At 45.6% G+C, this 17,976-nt stretch overlaps 1 protein-coding gene across 4 annotated transcripts in view; it reads right to left on the bottom strand.

Annotated features, from left to right (window-relative positions):
- The window catches only part of LOC135225197 (UTP--glucose-1-phosphate uridylyltransferase-like), a 128,728-nt gene extending 111,632 nt beyond the window's left edge, over positions 1-17,096 (bottom strand). The window contains exons 1-2 of one of the 4 annotated variants that reach the window (XM_064264502.1): positions 16,896-17,096; positions 5,746-5,814 (exon numbers count right to left, since the gene is read on the bottom strand). In XM_064264502.1, coding sequence (XP_064120572.1) covers positions 5,746-5,783 — 38 coding nt within the window. In that variant the 5' untranslated portion in view covers positions 5,784-5,814; positions 16,896-17,096. The remainder of the gene's footprint in view (positions 1-5,745; positions 5,815-16,895) is intronic. The other 3 variants (XM_064264500.1, XM_064264499.1, XM_064264501.1) reach the window with 3 other exon arrangements.
- Positions 17,097-17,976: the final 880 nt, after the last annotated feature.

Genomic DNA, 17,976 nt, shown 5'->3' with positions numbered 1-17,976 from the left:
ATGTTGATTCATAATTAAGTAATGAAAATGAAAACAGTGTACTTACAGTTTCATTTTCAAGTCAAACAAACCATTAGTAGAAAACACAATATAAACAAAGCATACGACGATGAAGCGGGCAGAGAGCGATGACGAACACGTCCTTCACACCCGCGGCCGAAAGCAAAAGTGATTCTTCACCGCCCGCGCACGATCGGACAAGCAGTTAACTAACGTTCTCCCCTCCCCTTGTTCGAGCTTACGACCGTCCCAGCTGCCGCTAGTTACCTTCCTATTGTTAAAGGACCGAGGGTTTGTATTACGTATCGGAACAACTGAAGATACTGTTGATGATTGTTCTTCAGTTAATTCCTCCGACAAGTTTCCTTCTTGAGATTCATTACTATCCTCCGAATCTCGGCGAATGTCTGAAGAAACATTACGTCGTGCGTCCAGCTGCGCGCCATGCCTGGCGTCAAGCCGAGCGTCCAGCCGAGCATCCTGCCGAGCGTCACGCTTGGCATCCAGCCGAGCGCCCCGCCCGGCGTTGAGCCGAGCGCCCAGCCGAGCGTCAGGCCTGGCGTCAAGTCTCGCTGCCTCCTTAACGTCGTGCTCTGCAGACCTTCGTGTACGAAATCTCAAAGGCGAGGTAACAGGAGAAAGAGCAAGGCGATGAGAAGGAGACTGCCTGGATCTCTTGACTGGCAGCTTATCATCCTTCCTCATGTGACATGACTTTTCCTCTTTCTCTGCAACCAATAAGGCAATTTGATGTTGCAAATTCTCAATCTTCTTCGATTTAGGGCTGATCCTGTGAGAAGACGAGGGGCGAGGGGAAGCCCTCCTCCTTCTCACATGGACCGCTCAAAAGCATTGTCGTCAAAAGACATCCTCTCCGGCGACGATCGCAACACAGAAGAAGAGAAAGGACGTGAAGCGTCCTTCTCCCTAAGACCAAAGGTGACGGCCGCCTGTGCGACATCTTGCACCTTTGCTCTCTTTTGCGGTGGAGAGTCTTCGAATTGTTCTGGAGACGACCGCAAAACAGAAGGGGCTAACGGAAGTGCAGCGTCCTCCTCTGAGGAATCAAAGGCGGCGGCAGCCTGTGCGACATCTAGCGTCTTTGTCCTCTTCAAAGGGCGCGGTCGCTTCCGAAAGCTCCAACCGCTGCGCGGGGAGGACGTTTCTGATGACGAAAAACACTCTTTCAAGATCCGTTTACGAACTTTGGAAGCCTGGGAAGTGCCCCCAGGTCTTGCCGAAGGAACATCAGATCGGTTGTCCGACCCGCCTTCCGCAACACTCGGAGCATTATCCCAACTAGCAACCACTGCACTATTACACCTCTAATGCTTGCACTTTTGATTCCAGCTACGCAAAGATTCAGAATCATCGATAGGGTATTACCCTCCACAGACACTAATGTAGGGCCCGAAGGCATCACAGGTTTAGGAGGGATAAATTCCACTGGATGTGTAACTGGCGTTACACTCCTCCTTACCCTATCTCTTTCCATTTTACACACATATGATTCATACGCCTTCCACGCAGAATCAGACATACTCTCACATTCATTGCAGCGATCATCAAACATACAAACATGTTTCCGACAATTTGCGCACACTGTATGAGGGTCTACCGAAGATTTCGGTAGCCTAACCTTGCATTCTTCCACACAACATACCCTGGCGCTAGTCGAACTAGATCCAGACATCTTAAGTTTAAGGAAAAATCAAGCCAAATTCAAAACCAATCCACAATTAGCGTATGCCTAACCACCGATCCAAATCAAATAACCAAAAATCAATCGGGATACTCAAGTGACCAAAAGAGTTCCAAAAATCCAATGACGGAGGTGCAGAAAACACTTGTTGGCTGCACCGGCGACAGAAAATATCTGACAGAAAATGGGAATGGTTTCTGGCGCCCGCCTCCAAGCAGCGGGAATGGGTACTACCACCTGGCCGACCACTGCGTGTGCCGGGAGTTTTGAAATTCTGTCGGACTTCGGAGAATACAGCTATATATATATCTGGCAGGTAAGGTTCATGAACAAAAAGTGTCATACTCTAATGTCCAATGGCTTTTAAAGAGGGAGGTGACTGTCACCCAAGCTCTTCTGCAATGTCCATCCAATAGGAGATCATCAAGTTAGAATTTTGAACCTGTGATTTGATTTTGATCCAGTTATTACATAATTATTTCTTGTGTAATCTTCAAAACAGTGTTTAGAGCTAAAGACTACTAATTCATATCCCCTTTGACTGCCTTATTAAGGTCAATGAATTGTCAGGTCAATTCTGTAATAGGTGAAACTTGATAGACCTTGTGCCACAGGCTGCCTAACACCAACTTTTACAATATTAAGAATCATAACAGTGGTCTCCAAAGAAGTGCTGTTCATCTCTTTCTGTGAGAATTGTTTTTATACAGTGGTACCTCGACATACGAAAGGCTCAACTTACGTAAACTTGAGATATGAAAACAAATACGAAGATTTTTTTTTGCTCTACATACGAAAATTGTTCAAGATACGAAAGGCTGTTGCTGTAAAGTCCCGAGATTCGCCCGGACCACCGATAACAATTTTAAAACTCGCTCGCCGCCAACTTAGTAGACTCGTCTCCATCCTCCCCCCACTCTCTCATTGGTTCCTGATGCTAGTCACCGCCATAAGATCCTACTCTCCTATTGGTCAGCATCTCTCCCATGATCCTATCATGCATCGTACGTAGCGGCGTGCTTTTTCAGCCACTTGGCAGCATCATCGGTATCGTAAGCACGAGGAATTTGTTTGTTCTATACGATTTCGTTTATTAACGTAAATTCGTTAGTGATTTCATTGTATTACTACTTCATCGTGTTGTGTGAGAACTTTACTTCATACGTATACGTACTACATAACTTAATTACGTACAGTATATAAGTAGTCATGCATCCCAAGAAAGTTGAAGTAGGGAAGAAGAGGATGCTTTCTTTGGAGACAAAAATGGAGATAATAAAAAAGTATGAAGCTGGCATGCGATTGAGTGTGATCGCCAAGGAATACGGCCGAAATCCGTCGACAATAGGCACCATCCTTAAGCAGAAGGATGCCATCAAAGCAGCTACACCTTCCAAGGGCGTGACTATTTTGTCTAGCAAGAGGAGCCACGTGCACGATGAGATGGAACGGCTACTTCTTGTCTGGATAAAAGACAAAGAAATCGCTGGTGATACGATAACAGAGACGGCAATCTGCCACAAGGCCAGCACTATTTTCGGCGATTTGATTGCCCAGGCCGAAGACAACGGAGGAGAAGGGACATCGACGCCAACCCCAGAGTTCAAAGCTTCTCATGGGTGGTTCGAAAAATTCCATAAACGGACTGGCATCCATTCGGTGGTGCAGCATGGGGAGGCGGCCAGCTCGGACACGAAAGCGGCCGAAGCCTTTATTAAGACGTTCGACGAGATGACAATCAAGGAAGGCTACAGTTCTCAGCAAGTCTTCAACTGTGATGAGACTGGCCTTTTTTGGAAAAAAAATGCCTCGTTGGACGTACATCACGCAGGAAGAGAAGAAGCTACCCGGGCATAAGCCTATGAAAGACAGGCTTACACTCGCACTTTGTTCCAACGCCAGTGGGGATTGCAAGGTGAAGCCCCTACTTGTCTATATACATTCGGAGACTCCTCGAGCCTTCAAGGCCCACAAAGGGCTAAAGGAGAAGCTTCTGGTGATGTGGAGGGCTAATGCGAAAGCCTGGGTGACGAGACTTTTGTTCACGGAGTGGGTAAATCTGTGTTTCGGCCTGACAGTGAAGAAATTCTTGGAAGAGAAGCACCTCCCTCTGAAATGTCTGCTGATGTTGGACAATGCCCCTAGGGGTATTCGTTTATCAAGGTTCTTTATCTTCCGCCTAACACCACCCCTCTCCTCCAGCCCATGGACCAGTAAGTGCTATCGAACTTCAAGAAGCTGTATACGAAACATCTTTTCAAGAGATGTTTCAACATCACCGATACCACAAACCTCACCTTGCATGAATTTTGGAAGGAGCATTTCGATGTTGTGATATGCCTCCGACTCATCGATCAAGCTTGGCAGGAGGTTTCGAGCTGAACCTTGAATTCTTCGGGGAGGAAACTCTGGCCTGATGCCGTATCCGCCCGAGACTTCGAGGGATTCGACGTGGCTGAAGCTGGTGCTGCAGATTCAGAACAGTTGACGATCCTGAAACTGTTTTGCAACCAGATCTTGAAGAGATCGTTGCACTCGGCAAGTCCATGGGGCTGGTCGTCGACGAGGACGACATGAATGACCTTCTCAAGGAGACAAGAGGAGCTTACGACGGATGACCTGAAGGAGTTGGAGGCCATGCAACATAACACCGTTCAAGAAGAGTTCTCTAGCAGTGGCTAGGAGGGGAGGACGACCCTATGACAATGGCAGAAATTAAGGATGCTCTAGCAGCCTAGCTGCTTGTCATAAGTTTGTTAATTTGTCTGTATGGTGCTTTTACATTGCATGGAACCAGTGGTTATTCAGCAATGGGACCAACGGACCAACGTGACTTCCAAACCGTGTCGAGAGTGAACTTCTATCACCAGAAATACACATCTCTCACTCCTTAACGGAATGGTCGAGAATCGAACCTGCGACCACCGAGGTGGAACGCTAATACCATACCAACTACGCTGCTGAGGCGCTTTTCATAAGGTGCAATCATTTGTAGAAAAGACACCCCGAAAAGGCTTGCACAGGTCATATGCTTGTGCAGTTTGATGACGTTTGACCGAGTCATTTCAGGAGCATTTTGAAAAGCAGGCAGAAGCAATCTTCCTTGGATAGTTATTTTTTAAAGAGGCCTTTAGTACTAGCAGGAGTAAGCAAAAGGGAAGATCCAATTGATACTACGAAAAAACAGAAAGTTGAAAGTGGTGATGAAATTGAAATTTTGTAAAAAATTTAAAAATCAAAAAAAGAAAAAAAAGAAAATTTAATTTTAAGTTTTTTGTAAAGTTAAGTGTTACAGTTTTGTTAATGTGTTTCTTAAAGTTTAGTTTATGTTTCCTGACATTTTTTAATGTGTTTCGTAAAGTTAAGTGTACGTACTATAAGAAGTTTTCTGCCGTTTGTCCTCCTCCTCTGTTGCCACTTTTGGAGATAGCCTCACTCGAAAGGTAAGGTTCCACATTTTACTACATACGTACGTATGTACGTACAGTATTTCTTGTATACCATGTACACTAATACACTTTATTTACAGGTAACATACATATTAGTACTAGTACGTAATTAAGTTGGTCAAAATGGGTCGTCCAAACTTGTTGTAGTCAGTTTCCATTGTTTATTGGTCCAATTTTATTAGCTTTATTATAAAATTTACTGGGGTGTTTTTATAGGGCTTGGAACAGATTAGCCATTTTACATGTAAAATGCGGTTCAAGATACGAAAAGCTCATGATACGAAAGCCGCCTCGGAACGGATTAATTTCGTATCTCGAGGTACCACTGTATGTATATAAGAAGTCCTTGCCCATGCCAGTAGTGTGATGGTCATACCAGTGAGTTTTAACAATCAATAAGTGCCCAAAGCAAGGAATACAAAAAGATACAAATACTAAGGATAACCAGAAGTAAATCCCTTTATGTCAAAGTACAAGATTAGCAGGCATGTCTAATGCGAACAAAAATAGAATAAAAATGTCTGACTACATTTGCTAAATAATGAACACAAACAAAGTCTAATCACTATATTTCTAAAATTCCAATCAACATACCTAGTTCCATATCCAGCAGCTAGAATTACAGCCCTCATTTCATTTATTTTGTGGTGTCCACAAATCACCCTAAAAATCAAATACTACAATTAATAAATATCGGACACAATTTGGCATTTGTTATAATATTTAAAAAAAACACAGAGAAAAGTACGTAGCATGTAAATACTGTTCAAAATGCAGAAAATAATTTCCATGCTTTGCAGACAACAAATTGCTTTTACCAACATATTTAAACCAACATGAGTTGACAGGTAGAGGTACCAAGTCACTAATTATACCTCTCATTTAAAATTACAGTAAACATTATGGTACGAATCATATACGTAGAAGAATAGCTAACTCTGAACTCTATACTAATTGCAATGTTCTTGTAAAAACAGTGTAGTGTTATGCCCACTTATGGTATTCATAACTAAATTTTAATGATACTCTTATTTCCTGTAATCAAGTTTCTCTGAAAGATTTTGTAATAAAATGCCTTGTACCACCAAGGCCCAGTGCATAGTGTCAACATAAAAAATCTACTCACTATAAGTTTTTATGTCGAAGCCAGTTGTAGGCAGGTAAGATGAGAGCCTCAAGAAGGTATATAATGGAGATTTTGAGCTAGAACCCCTAGCTGGGATCATAGCTCCTAGGTCAAGTTAGGTAGGCTACTGGTGATCAATACTTTAATGTGCAATTCATGTTAAATTTTGGCTCTAAATAATACTGCATTCTGATTTTACATGTTGCCTATGTACAGTATTACTTTTGTTTCTATCTTATTGCAATAACTTTTCCTCAGCGTAATATCAATTGCTTTCATATAGTTACCAATACTGGTAGTATGCAGATATTGTGACCTTGTTCATTTATACTGCCAAATTCATTACTGGTGACTTTCCAATGCTTAATCAAATGTGCCACCCTAAGTCATTCTGCAAAATGACATTATCATTAGCCGATGGCAAATGATCTCTGAAGCATTTTCATCAAACAAATAGACCAGTGTGCCAATGACTCATTTAAAACTTTGTGCCTGATAGTATACATATACCCTAGCCTGACTCATAGAGTTCTTACAAGTGGATGCCTGTCAGTTTACTACTAGATGAAACAACCTTTTTTTCCTAAATTGATTCTCTTGATTTTTTCCAATCTTGTGGTGCTGTCTGCCTTTCCTATGGGAAACAGGCACTCATAATTCCACAAAATAGCTGCATGGGATACCATGTTGAATACCAATGCCTTGGAGATAAATACAAAAACAAACAAAAAACATAAATTTCTCAAATCATCTCGGTAACCTTCTCAAATCACATATCTTAGTAAATTTCTCATGTTATCTCACTAAATTTCTCAGACTGTCTCATTAAATTTCTCAAATGATCTCAGTAAACTTTCAGATTATCTCAGATTTCTCAAATTATTGCATCTCTACTACATCGTATAGGTATATCATATAAACCCTTTTCTATAATGTTCAGTCAAATAATTTTACTTATAGCTTTATATCTGAGTGGAGTTCTTTTGTAGGATTACAAAATTTGTTACATGGTACTCTTAGTTCTCTTGATTTTTTCCAATCCTTTGGTATCGATTTCCATAACTGTAAGAGTGTATATATGTAAGGGCAAGCCAGGTACAACCCAGAGCTGGTAAAACTGAGGACTACTACAGCGGCCTGGTTTGCACCAGTTGGCGACCTTAATAATTACTACCTTTAGCTTATATTTTTGTTTATGCTTATGCCTTCTTGTTTTGTCTTCATGATATTTACTGTCTCCTGATTATGTTTTTTTTTATTCATGCCCAAGGGGCCTGTACTAAAGACACCGACCATCTTGCACATAAACTGATAGCAGTAAAACATAAGACTACTACCTCGACCTGGTTCTACCAGTCGCCAACTGGAATATTTTCCATCTTTTATGTTCATGTCTTTTGTTTTTCTTTATGGTATTTGTTGTCTTTTGCTTATGTTTTTATGATCATCCCCATACAGCTGGTACTAAACACAACACCCATTCTGCACATAAACTAGTAGTTACAAGAAACCAGAGGGCCACAGTAGCCCCTAGTCTTCATTTTACTGTTATTTGCCCGTCGGCTGTAATTAACCTCAGAACTGATATATCATTGAATGCTGGCCACCTTAGAATGCTAATGCACATGCGCAGTGTTATTGGGGAGGTTTTGGTAAAAAGTGGAGATACCTTCACTGGGGTGTGTGGGGGACGAACCCCCCACCTAACATGGCTTACTAGGTTAGGTTAGGGTAGTCTAGTTCCTTATATAACTAGTAGCTAAGTTTCCTTAGCCAATCCCTTCTTGAACATAGGCTATGGCTCCCTTATGACTTCCGGGGTGGCCATCACGGATACACCCCATTTCGTCACCAGTCTGGTTCTTCACCTAGTACCCCATTCATCACCAATCCGGTTCGTCACCTACCCCATTCGTCACTAAGAATACTCCACTTTGAAATCTGTTTCATCACCATTAATCCCGTATTCCTTAGACTGCGATAATACATCTCCAACTTTTTTGTTGTCTCTCTCTTGTGTTGTACATCAATAGTTACTAATTAGGGCGTTCACTACAGTACTATTTTTATGGGTTTACCGTTCTGCTGAAATTATGCTTCATTGTAAGAAAAAATGACAATTTGTCGAAAATTGCATTTTTCCTAACTATACAAACCTGAGGTCCTTTAACAATAGGAAGTAGCTAGCGGCAGCTGGAACGGTCGTAAGCTTCGAACAAGGGGAGAACGGTAGTTAACTGCTTGTCCGACAGTCGCGCGCCGCGCGACTGGGAGGTAAACAAATCACTTTTGCTTTTGGCCCATGCAAAATACGCAGAGTGAGGGGTGGCATGAGGAGGGACTATATGTAAAGGACCTCAGGTTTGTATAGTTAGGAAAATGCAATTTTCGACAAATTGTCATTTGTTCCGATACGTAATACAAACCATCGTCCTTTAACAATAGGAAGACTCACTTCTTGGTGGGAGGAATCTGAGTCTTTTGATGAACAGACTGGTGTTCGTCCATCCCTGGAATGCCTCCCTGGTCGTAAGAGCGAGGGAGGGATCCAAGGCCTCTGTCCGATGATCGGGGTGTGCACCGCAGGATCAATGGTCAGACCTCTGGGCGAGTACTAGAGAGAGGCAAGCGTATCTCTTCGTACCAGCAAGCAAGAACTTGTTCCTGTTTGCAAGAGGCAACATAAAAGATGGGTTTGTCTCAAGCTGGCATCCACTTCCTCCCCCTGTTGGAGGAAGTGGTGGATTACGCTCCTATCCCTAGTGAAAGGGATAGGATGGGGCTCTGTTGAGTAGCTCACCTGCATCTTGTCCTTATCCAGCAGGGTGACGACCGTGTCCCTCTAACCACAGGTAGAGGGAAGAAAAAGATGGGAAGAGGAGCCAGTCACACTCTCATTCACCATCCATTCTTACGGTCACACCAGGACTCGATGCTGTTCAGCCTGCGAGGGTCTGGGTTCGCTACACAACGTGTTGAGCAGCCACCACGGGTCCCAAGGAAAAAGATCCAAGGGACCTGTGGGCAATATCCCGAAGGTAGAAGGAAGGGCATGTGGTCTGGTTGGACCAGACCCCTGCCTTCAGTACCTGCGCCAAGGAGAAGTTCTTGCGGACAAGGCAGCATCTCCTTCGCATCGAAGGCCGTGAAGTCCATTAGGGAGGGGATTGTGAACGACTCGAACCAATCGTCAGGACCGAAGGGTTCTGAGTCTTCGCTACGAAGTTCGGTACGAAATCGAGCGTCACGGATCCCCATCCCCTGGGTGTGCTTGACTTCGCAGGAGAAGTCATGCAGTTCCTCAGAGGAAAAGAAGGAAATAGTCGCATGACCTATCCCTCTTCTCTACTTCGGTGATGTCCAGTACCCATACTGGTCTGTCCGTTAGCAACGAAGTCTCTCGCATCCTCCTATCCCCATGCAGCGAAGTTCTCGGTAGTGGATAGGACACCGACATCCATGGTGGGTGTCAATGGTATGGGTACTGTGACAAGCTATTAAAACGAAGTAATGGTTGCTGTGTAACAACCGAACTAAGTCACAGCGTAGTTCGTACTGACTCGGGCGCTCTGACAGCTGCCGACTGACTGCGTTCGGTAGGAGGCAAGTTGTCAAGCATCCGAGTAAGTCACGTGACCTTCGCCTTTAAAGGGTTATGCCGAGAGACCAAACAAATGATGTATTTGTTTGTCACCAATGCCGGACAGCGAGGTGATGATTCTCTTAAGGCATGTACCCAACAGGCGAAAGTCAATTGCCTTCTAGAGACCGAGGTCCCTGAAGGTAAAACATCTCATGTTTGTTGAATCTCAGCTAAGGAGAAACAACACTATGTACCATTGAAGACGAAGGTAGATATTGAATGCAACCTACGTCTTCACATATGAATCGAGAGAAGGATCTCAAGATTCATAACCTGTGCTTACAAATGACTGAAAATGCTAACCAGCTATTTCATTGCTGTCCGGTGAGAAGTCGTAGTTGCAATGAAAGCGGGGCGTTCTTCGGTAATGAAAACAGGTGAAAGCCGCCTGAAGAACTGCTTCTCATGGGCTGAACATTTGGAAGTAGAGCTGTCAGGTCGGAGAGTAGGCGATGTCTTCTGACACATCTTGTAATTCGGGTTGAACAATGAACAATTGTACACCTACGAATACGATATTTTGAAGACAAACTCAGATGTCCTGCAAAATCATTCGCATTATCGCAGTGCGATGCAGCGGGAGACTTGTACAGACTTCTGTTACCGTGCGGTAAAACAGAAAGATGAAAGAGTCCAAGAGATATCTCTGTTGAAAATTCTCGCAATGTCGAAGGCGATGGAATCTAGCGTCACAGCAGTAGATGGTCCTTCATTATTGCGAGAATCCCCGTTAATCAGAGACCTAAGTCCATGATTGTTGGGCAGAGATACGGTTCGGTAGTCAATCAAAGCAGGGGAGAGAGAGACATACATGACCGTGAATCTCGGGGAGGCCCAGCTGATACTGAGCTGCTATCAGGCAGTTCAATACGCAGTGGTTGAGCCTGCTGACTCGTCATCCTGAGTTGCCAGGTAATCCATTATTCCACGAAGGAATGCGTTCGGCTAGAACTACCGAGCATAAAAGATATGCTCGGGCAATTATATTTAGGCGAAACGAATTTCGGTAAATATAAAAGTTGAAATGGTGTTGTCGTGACAAAACCATAATTATATAAAATTGAAACTGAAAACTCCTGGGAGGTTGCAGGCAACCCCGAGTTGCAGTTCATTAGAATACTTCTCGTCTAAGTCGCAATCCGTAGATTAACTAGGATATGCGCCTACCCCTCGGACAATTCAACTGCTTAGCAGAATCATGTCGCGAGGTTAATATACGTAGTATATTTGTAGGATTCTGAAACACGATCTCCATCCTAAATTCTTTCCTTCAAGAAAACAAAATAAGGATTGAGATCGACCACCTTCGTTCTCTATCAAAGAGAGTGAAGGAGAGTCTTCCTCGAAGGAAAGCTTCAATGGTGAACAGAATACTAAGACGATAGTTCAAGCCAACTGGATATTCCCGTCCGATCTCCTCTATTCCAGGTTGGTTGCCTACTGTGAGATAGTTTCTTTCAGCAGCAGTCTTCTTCACAATGCTAGAAATTCCAGGAATTCGAGCATAGGCGAGGTTCCCGATTATCGTGTAACATATCGGGGATTCTCGTCTCGCTCACTTTGGACCGTGGTCTCGCGTAAGTGTTTGAAAGATCGTAAAAAACTCGAACACTCTGAATGCGCTAGAAATCCGTAGAATTCTAAGCAGTCTGCGAAACCCCCACCGAATTCGTCAAACGATACGGCTGGTGGTCCTCTCGATTCCCGTAGAAATCGAGAATGGAGCAGGATTCCTCCTCAACGACCGGGGCTTACGTCAGGTAGGACCCAAGGTCCCCCCGGAGCGCAGTCCCGAACGTGGGATCCTACAAAGAATCTCTGTAGGATCCTTCCCCACCCTTTCCCTCGTAGCCGTAAGGAGAGAGGGAATGGGGGAGGAATTGGATACTCCGCTCGCCTTCCCAGTGGAACTAGCAGTTGGAGAAGAGTAGGAGCAGCCATCGCCTTGCGGCGATGGCCTCTCAGAGTCTGGGAAAACGTATCGTCAGGAGAAAACGTTTTCCCGACGGAGGGTTACGAACTCTCACTATAGGTAAGGGTCTGCCGCCACTGTGAACGTCGTCTGGGTGGGGCTGATCGACACCTGACAAGGAGAGAGCCGATACCGTCCTCCGACTCATTCCAGTCCTCGTCGAGGTCAAAACCTCTCAGGAGGACCGAAGGAGTATTTAAATACGGTGTCCGAAGACACGTAGAAACGCCGCTGTCGCAGTAGAGGAGGTGGAAGTAGCTTGATCGACCGCCAGAACTGAGAGAGCCTTCTTGTCCGGAGACGAGAGACACTGGTTCGAGACAGAATCGGCAAGCTCCGATCGCGGTGGTGAGACCCACCGTCGGTTTGGGTTCCCTCCCGGGCCCCAAAACGACTCGAGCAGAGACGTGGGCTCCGCTGTGGTGGGAGCGGCAATCCTTCCGTCAGGGTCATTATGCTGACGAATCAGCTTAATGACTTCTGCAAATTCCTCTGTATCTCGGAGTAACCGCGCTCTTTGCGGAGTAGGACCGTCCAGATCCCTCCAACAAGAACAGATCCCGAGATACTCCTCCTTCAGAAGGAGGAACAGCGCAGACCCCTGACGGTCGCCTCCAGCTAATTGCGCGTATGTCCTGATCGGTCCTAGAACCGTGCCTGGTCCATACGGCGTCATAGCGGGATCGCGAGCGGCGCACCTCTCGCGTCACTCATAGGTACCTCGCTCCTCCCGGTGTAGCCCGAGGAGGTTGAAGGTACAGGAGAGGCAGACCTGACGCTCCCCCCCCTAGCTCGCTGGCAGGACCAGCGTGCTTGGAGGGCTGCTGCTGATCGTCAACCCGCGGTGGCGATCGAGCAGCAGGCCTAGCCTTGGCCGCTCGCTCGGGGCGAGAGGCTTGGCTGAGAACGTCGACGCTGATCTCTAGCGTCAGGCGAGCTGTTGCTGGTTACCGTCTCCGCCCGGTCCCGATGGGAGCGGCGTCAGTGACCTGCTAGGCTCGCTGTCGCGGTGAGACCGGCGAGCGTCCTCTAATCGGTCGCGTCGAGCCGCTGGTACCAGCCGTTGGCTGGTACCGACGGCCGCGGGGACCCCTTCCGTCGCCTCACCCGTGGCTGGTCAGCGACCGTCACGTCAACCCTCCGAGCAGCCAGCTGGTCGCTGCGGAGAGCGTCCACTGGCCTGGCGAGAGTTGTCTGCACGACATTCGCCAGTCTTCTGCTCCGCGCATTCGGTCTTGGCGGCGAGCGAGCTCGGGTGTCAAGACTTTGGCTGGACGGTCTCCCGACGAGACCGTCCAACTCGGTACTACTCGCTAACGAGAAGCCGAGGCGGATCCTGGTTTAGCGGCAGAAGAACCGCTAGAACCAGGCGAGGAAGTGCCAGCCGAAGCTGGTACTCCTCTGGTCCCCGTCTTCTTCTCCTTGGTAGAAGAAAAGACGGGCCCTGTTCCCGAGGGAGCAGGAGGACCAGCAGAAGAGCTCCCCGAATCGCCGGGAGCGAGACGGGCCCTTAGAAGGTCCCGAAGGAGCCTTCTAGGGGGGGGGGGAAAACCCGGGTTACCAGCTGGTCGCTGCAAGAGCGGCCGCTGGCCTGGCAAGAGTCACCTGAGCGTCTCTCACCAGCCTTCTGCTCCGTGCCGCGTCTTGGCGCCGAGCGAACTCTGGCGCCGAAACTTGGCTGCACGGTCTCCCGAGGGAGAACGTACACTCGGGATCTCTCGCGAACGAGAGACCGAGCCGGAACCTGGCGTAGCGGCATCGCCGCTAGCACCAGGCGAGGAAGTACCAGAGCTAACCGATACTCCTCTGGTCCCCGTCTATCTCTTCCTTACGGAAGGGGAAACGGGCCCCGCTCCCGAAGGAGCAGGAGGACCAGCAGAAGGACCCCCCCCCGTCCCACCTGGGTGGGACGGGCCCTTAGAGTTCCCGAAGGAGACTTCTTAGGGGGGAAGGCAGCCTTCTTCTTCTTCGGTCTTATGGGCCTTAGAAGTCGAAGGGGAAGAGGCAGCAGCAGACGATGAAGACGAAGATGACCGCTTCCTCTTCTCCTCTTCCTCGTCAGCTCACGCAGGACAGTCGTCAGGTCCTCCATCCAGGCCGGAGCCGGGGCTATTGCCGAAGCAACACGGCCCGACTGCACCTGTCCGGAAGGACCTGGGACTGGGGAAGACACCGTGGGCAGGACCAGCATGGACAGGCACAGGAACCAGGAGCGACAGGAACAGCAACCAGCTCAGGAGCGGCAGGAACAGCGGCAGCGGTAGACCCAGAAGGGACAGCCAAGCCAACAGCGGGAATCACATCAGCGGCAGGTACGGCAGGCCCAGCGATCGCCTCGTAGAATCATCGGCAGTCAGCGGAACCTGGGTCCTGGCGGCCGGTCCAGGGGCGAGCTGCTGGAACAGCGGAAGTCTGGGGCAGGCAACACGAAGAAAACAGGCGGCGGCGGCAACCCCACCTCGGTACGGCTGCGGCCCTAGTAGCGGCAGACGGCGTCATCGACACAGCATGGGGAGTGTAGACCAGTAGGGGGGGGAGCAGCATAAGCGGCCGTGGTAGTAGTGGAGACCGCCCCAGACCTCGTAGACGCTGCAGCAGCCCGTGGATGCTAGGCACGCCCTGCCTCCGCGGTGGTCCAACCTACCTGTCCAGGTCGTCTCCCACGGATGTAGCACCTGCGGTAACATAGATAGATTAGTAAGAGGGGTTCCCTCACGCACGGGGGAAGACATGCCCCACCCCGAACGCAAGGAAGACCCCAAATACAAAATACAACGAAGAAGCTGAGCGGGGGGCAGGAAGGAAGACGAAGAATCGGATACCAAGGGAGTCGCGGGAGAGCTTTCCGACGACTTCCTGGCAGATCTTCGCTTCCCCCACCCCCGCACAGCAGTGAAAAGTATATGAAAACAATGAAACAGAATACTGCCCTTGCGATTCACTTCATAGAACTTAAAGGGGAAAAAATCAATTCCCGGGTAAGAACGGAAACTTGATTCAATAATATGATGCTATCATAAAATATATATGAAAATGAAACAGAATACTGCACTTGCGATTTCATTTTCACATAAAAAATCGTAAGGATCAATTCCCGGGTAAAGAACGAAAATTGATCCAAATTAAATTTCATGCAAATAAATAAATGAAAATGAGAAGAATATTGCAATTGCGAATCCACTTTCATGCATTCTATTATACAAAATTAAAAGGCTCCGTGCCGAGCGCAATCACACTCTGGTAACGAACGCACAGGGCAAAAATATAATGAAAAGAGTACTTACATTTTCAATTACACACTTTCGCCCCAAAATACATGACTCGGCGCGAGCGCGCCCGCCTCGGCACCGAGACATAATTCAATGGGTTTCATTCATGAAAAGAGAGGAAATCGCCGCATCTACGGCGATAACTCCATGTTGGTTATAATTAAGTAATGAAAATGAAAACAGTGTACTTACAGTTTCATTTTCAAGTCAAACAAACCATTAGTAGAAAACACTCGCCGCATCTACGGCGATAACTCCATGTTGGTTCATAATTAAGTAATGAAAATGAAAACAGTGTACTTACAGTTTCATTTTCAAGTCAAACAAACCATTAGTAGAAAACACAATATAAACAAAGCATACGACGATGAAGCGGGCAGAGAGCGATGACGAACACGTCCTTCACACCCGGCGGCCGAAAGCAAAAGTGATTTGTTTACCTCCCAGTCTGCGCGCGGCGCGCGACTGTCGGACAAGCAGTTAACTACCGTTCTCCCCTTGTTCGAAGCTTACGACCGTTCCAGCTGCCGCTAGCTACTTCCTATTGTTAAAGGACCGATGGTTTGTATTACGTATCGGAACAAACGGGTAGATCTAGGGTACCTAACCGTGGCGGCCCAGACTATGCCAGTTGCGGTTTTTCTATGCAGTTTTACCTACTGAACAAGAATTTTAAGTAATATTTATTCGGACAACTGTAATTAACCCCCAGGGTCCAGTACTAAACACGGCGAAATACATTGGACACCCCAATCCCCTGTGGATGTCGTATCCGCGGTTACATTTCTTGCAGGGTAATTCTATAGAATATAGTTCCCTACAAACTGCAAGGAACGTAACAACCATGGATACAACATCCACTAGGGATTGGGGCGTCCAATGTATTTCTCCGTGTTTAGTACTGGACCCTGGGGGTTAATTACAGTCGTCCGAATAAATATTACTTTAAATTCTTGTTCAGTAAGTAAAATAATATAGTAAAACGCCAATTGCCATAGTCTAGGGCACCGCGGATTGCTTCTGTAGAAATACTACCGAAAAACGTAATAAGCTAGATAATAAACTAATTATTTTAAGAGTCAGTTTGACCAACATTTTAATACTCTTGCATTTTATCATCTTTATGTGGTGACGAAATGGGCTCAAATGATGGTGATGAAACAGGTTCAAAAAGTGGCAACGAACTGGACTGGTGACGAAATTGGCAGATCCCAGCCATCATAACATCATGTTCGTTCTCTCTCCCAGTGTTTTACCCCAACCAAAACCCACCCCTGCCCTTATCCCCAAAGGGTTGCTGGTAAAGATGTGAGGTTAGGTTATATAAATATAGGCTAGTAGGCCTACACTAGGCTAGCTAGTAGGCTATTAAGAAAAACCCATTTCCTCCAAGGTAACCAATCAACATATCACATACCTAGTAGGCTACAACTATCAAAATCTATTGGAGAAATCAGCATCTATTGTGATAGGCTACCTAGTATAGGTAGTAGGAATAAAAATTAAAGTTTGACGAGTACCTAAGGTAGTACTACATGGGCTACCTAAAAATAGGCTAGCTAGCTACCTAGGTAGTAGCTAGGTCCTACCTTGCCAAGGTAGGTAGTAGTAGCTACTACTTAGGTACTACCTAGTATAGGCTAGATACTAGTAGAATCAGCCTGGATGAGCCATACCTAGGTAGTAGCTATAGCTAGCTAGTAGTATTCTAATCTACGATGATTATTTACTTACACATCACTATTTAAGTTACCATATCACTCCTGCATTTAAAGTTTTCGATAAATATAACACTTCTTGAGTTAGAGATTTGAAACTATGATCCACAAATGCGATAGTAATAAGAGATGGAATGACATTTGAAGTTCGTGACGTCTGTCAATTGGTAGAGGTTATGGACTAATGGTTGAGGACGCGAGGTATTTCCTATACAACGGCACCTCTTAGTCGTTTGCGATATTTTTATTTAATTCTTTTTTGTCTTTTCTTCCGCATCTGATTTGTCTTCTTTTGTTTTTGTTTTCATTATGTTCTTCGTTAAATCAGGATTTTCCAATAATATAACTTTCGTTCTCTTCACATGGTTGTTGAAAGTTGATTATTCTAATTCAGTCTTCCCAGAAGCAAACCAATAGTACGATATTTGCACAAAATGGACAAAAGGTGTTCAAGTTCTGGTGTCTCTTTACAATGTTTAGTTGTAATAAGTTAGTTCTTGCTCTAAAGAGAATTATAGAAGCAAAAGTGTTGTTATAGATATCTTCTTCATTTATTCCACTTTTCCACTTCTTATATATATATATATATATGTATATATATGTATATATATATATATATATATATATATATATATATATATAGTAATATTTATGGTCACTTTATTTTCCATGTCCTCTTTCCACTTCACTGTGTCACAGATTCTGTTTTTGTCCTTAATTTCTGTTTTGGACATTTCTTCCAGTTTTGTTTTCTATTTGATATTAATTTCTTGCATGTACTTTTCTGGTGTTTTCCGCCATTTTCTTTCCTTTTCTTGCGTAACTATAATTATTTTCTTCAATAACTCTTTCCGTCCATTTATAGCATTATTTATATAACTTAGTTTTCCACCTATAATTCTGCTTTTCATGGAAGATGTTCCTATCTCCCTCCTTAAAATTTGGCTATACAACTACCGTGAAGGTACTTCTACAAGCTCCTATATTTTTCTATAAACCCCACTCTCTATTCTTTGCAGTTTTTCTATTTATGTAGCTATCTGTTAAATTAGCTACACTTGCACCATATAAGATTAATGGACAATGGTACTTGGAAG

The sequence above is a fragment of the Macrobrachium nipponense genome, chromosome 13 (genome assembly GCF_015104395.2).
Source record: "Macrobrachium nipponense isolate FS-2020 chromosome 13, ASM1510439v2, whole genome shotgun sequence".
NCBI lineage: Eukaryota > Metazoa > Arthropoda > Malacostraca > Decapoda > Palaemonidae > Macrobrachium > Macrobrachium nipponense.
Note: the sequence above shows the minus strand (reverse complement) of the source record. Positions and strands in the feature narration are given on the sequence as shown.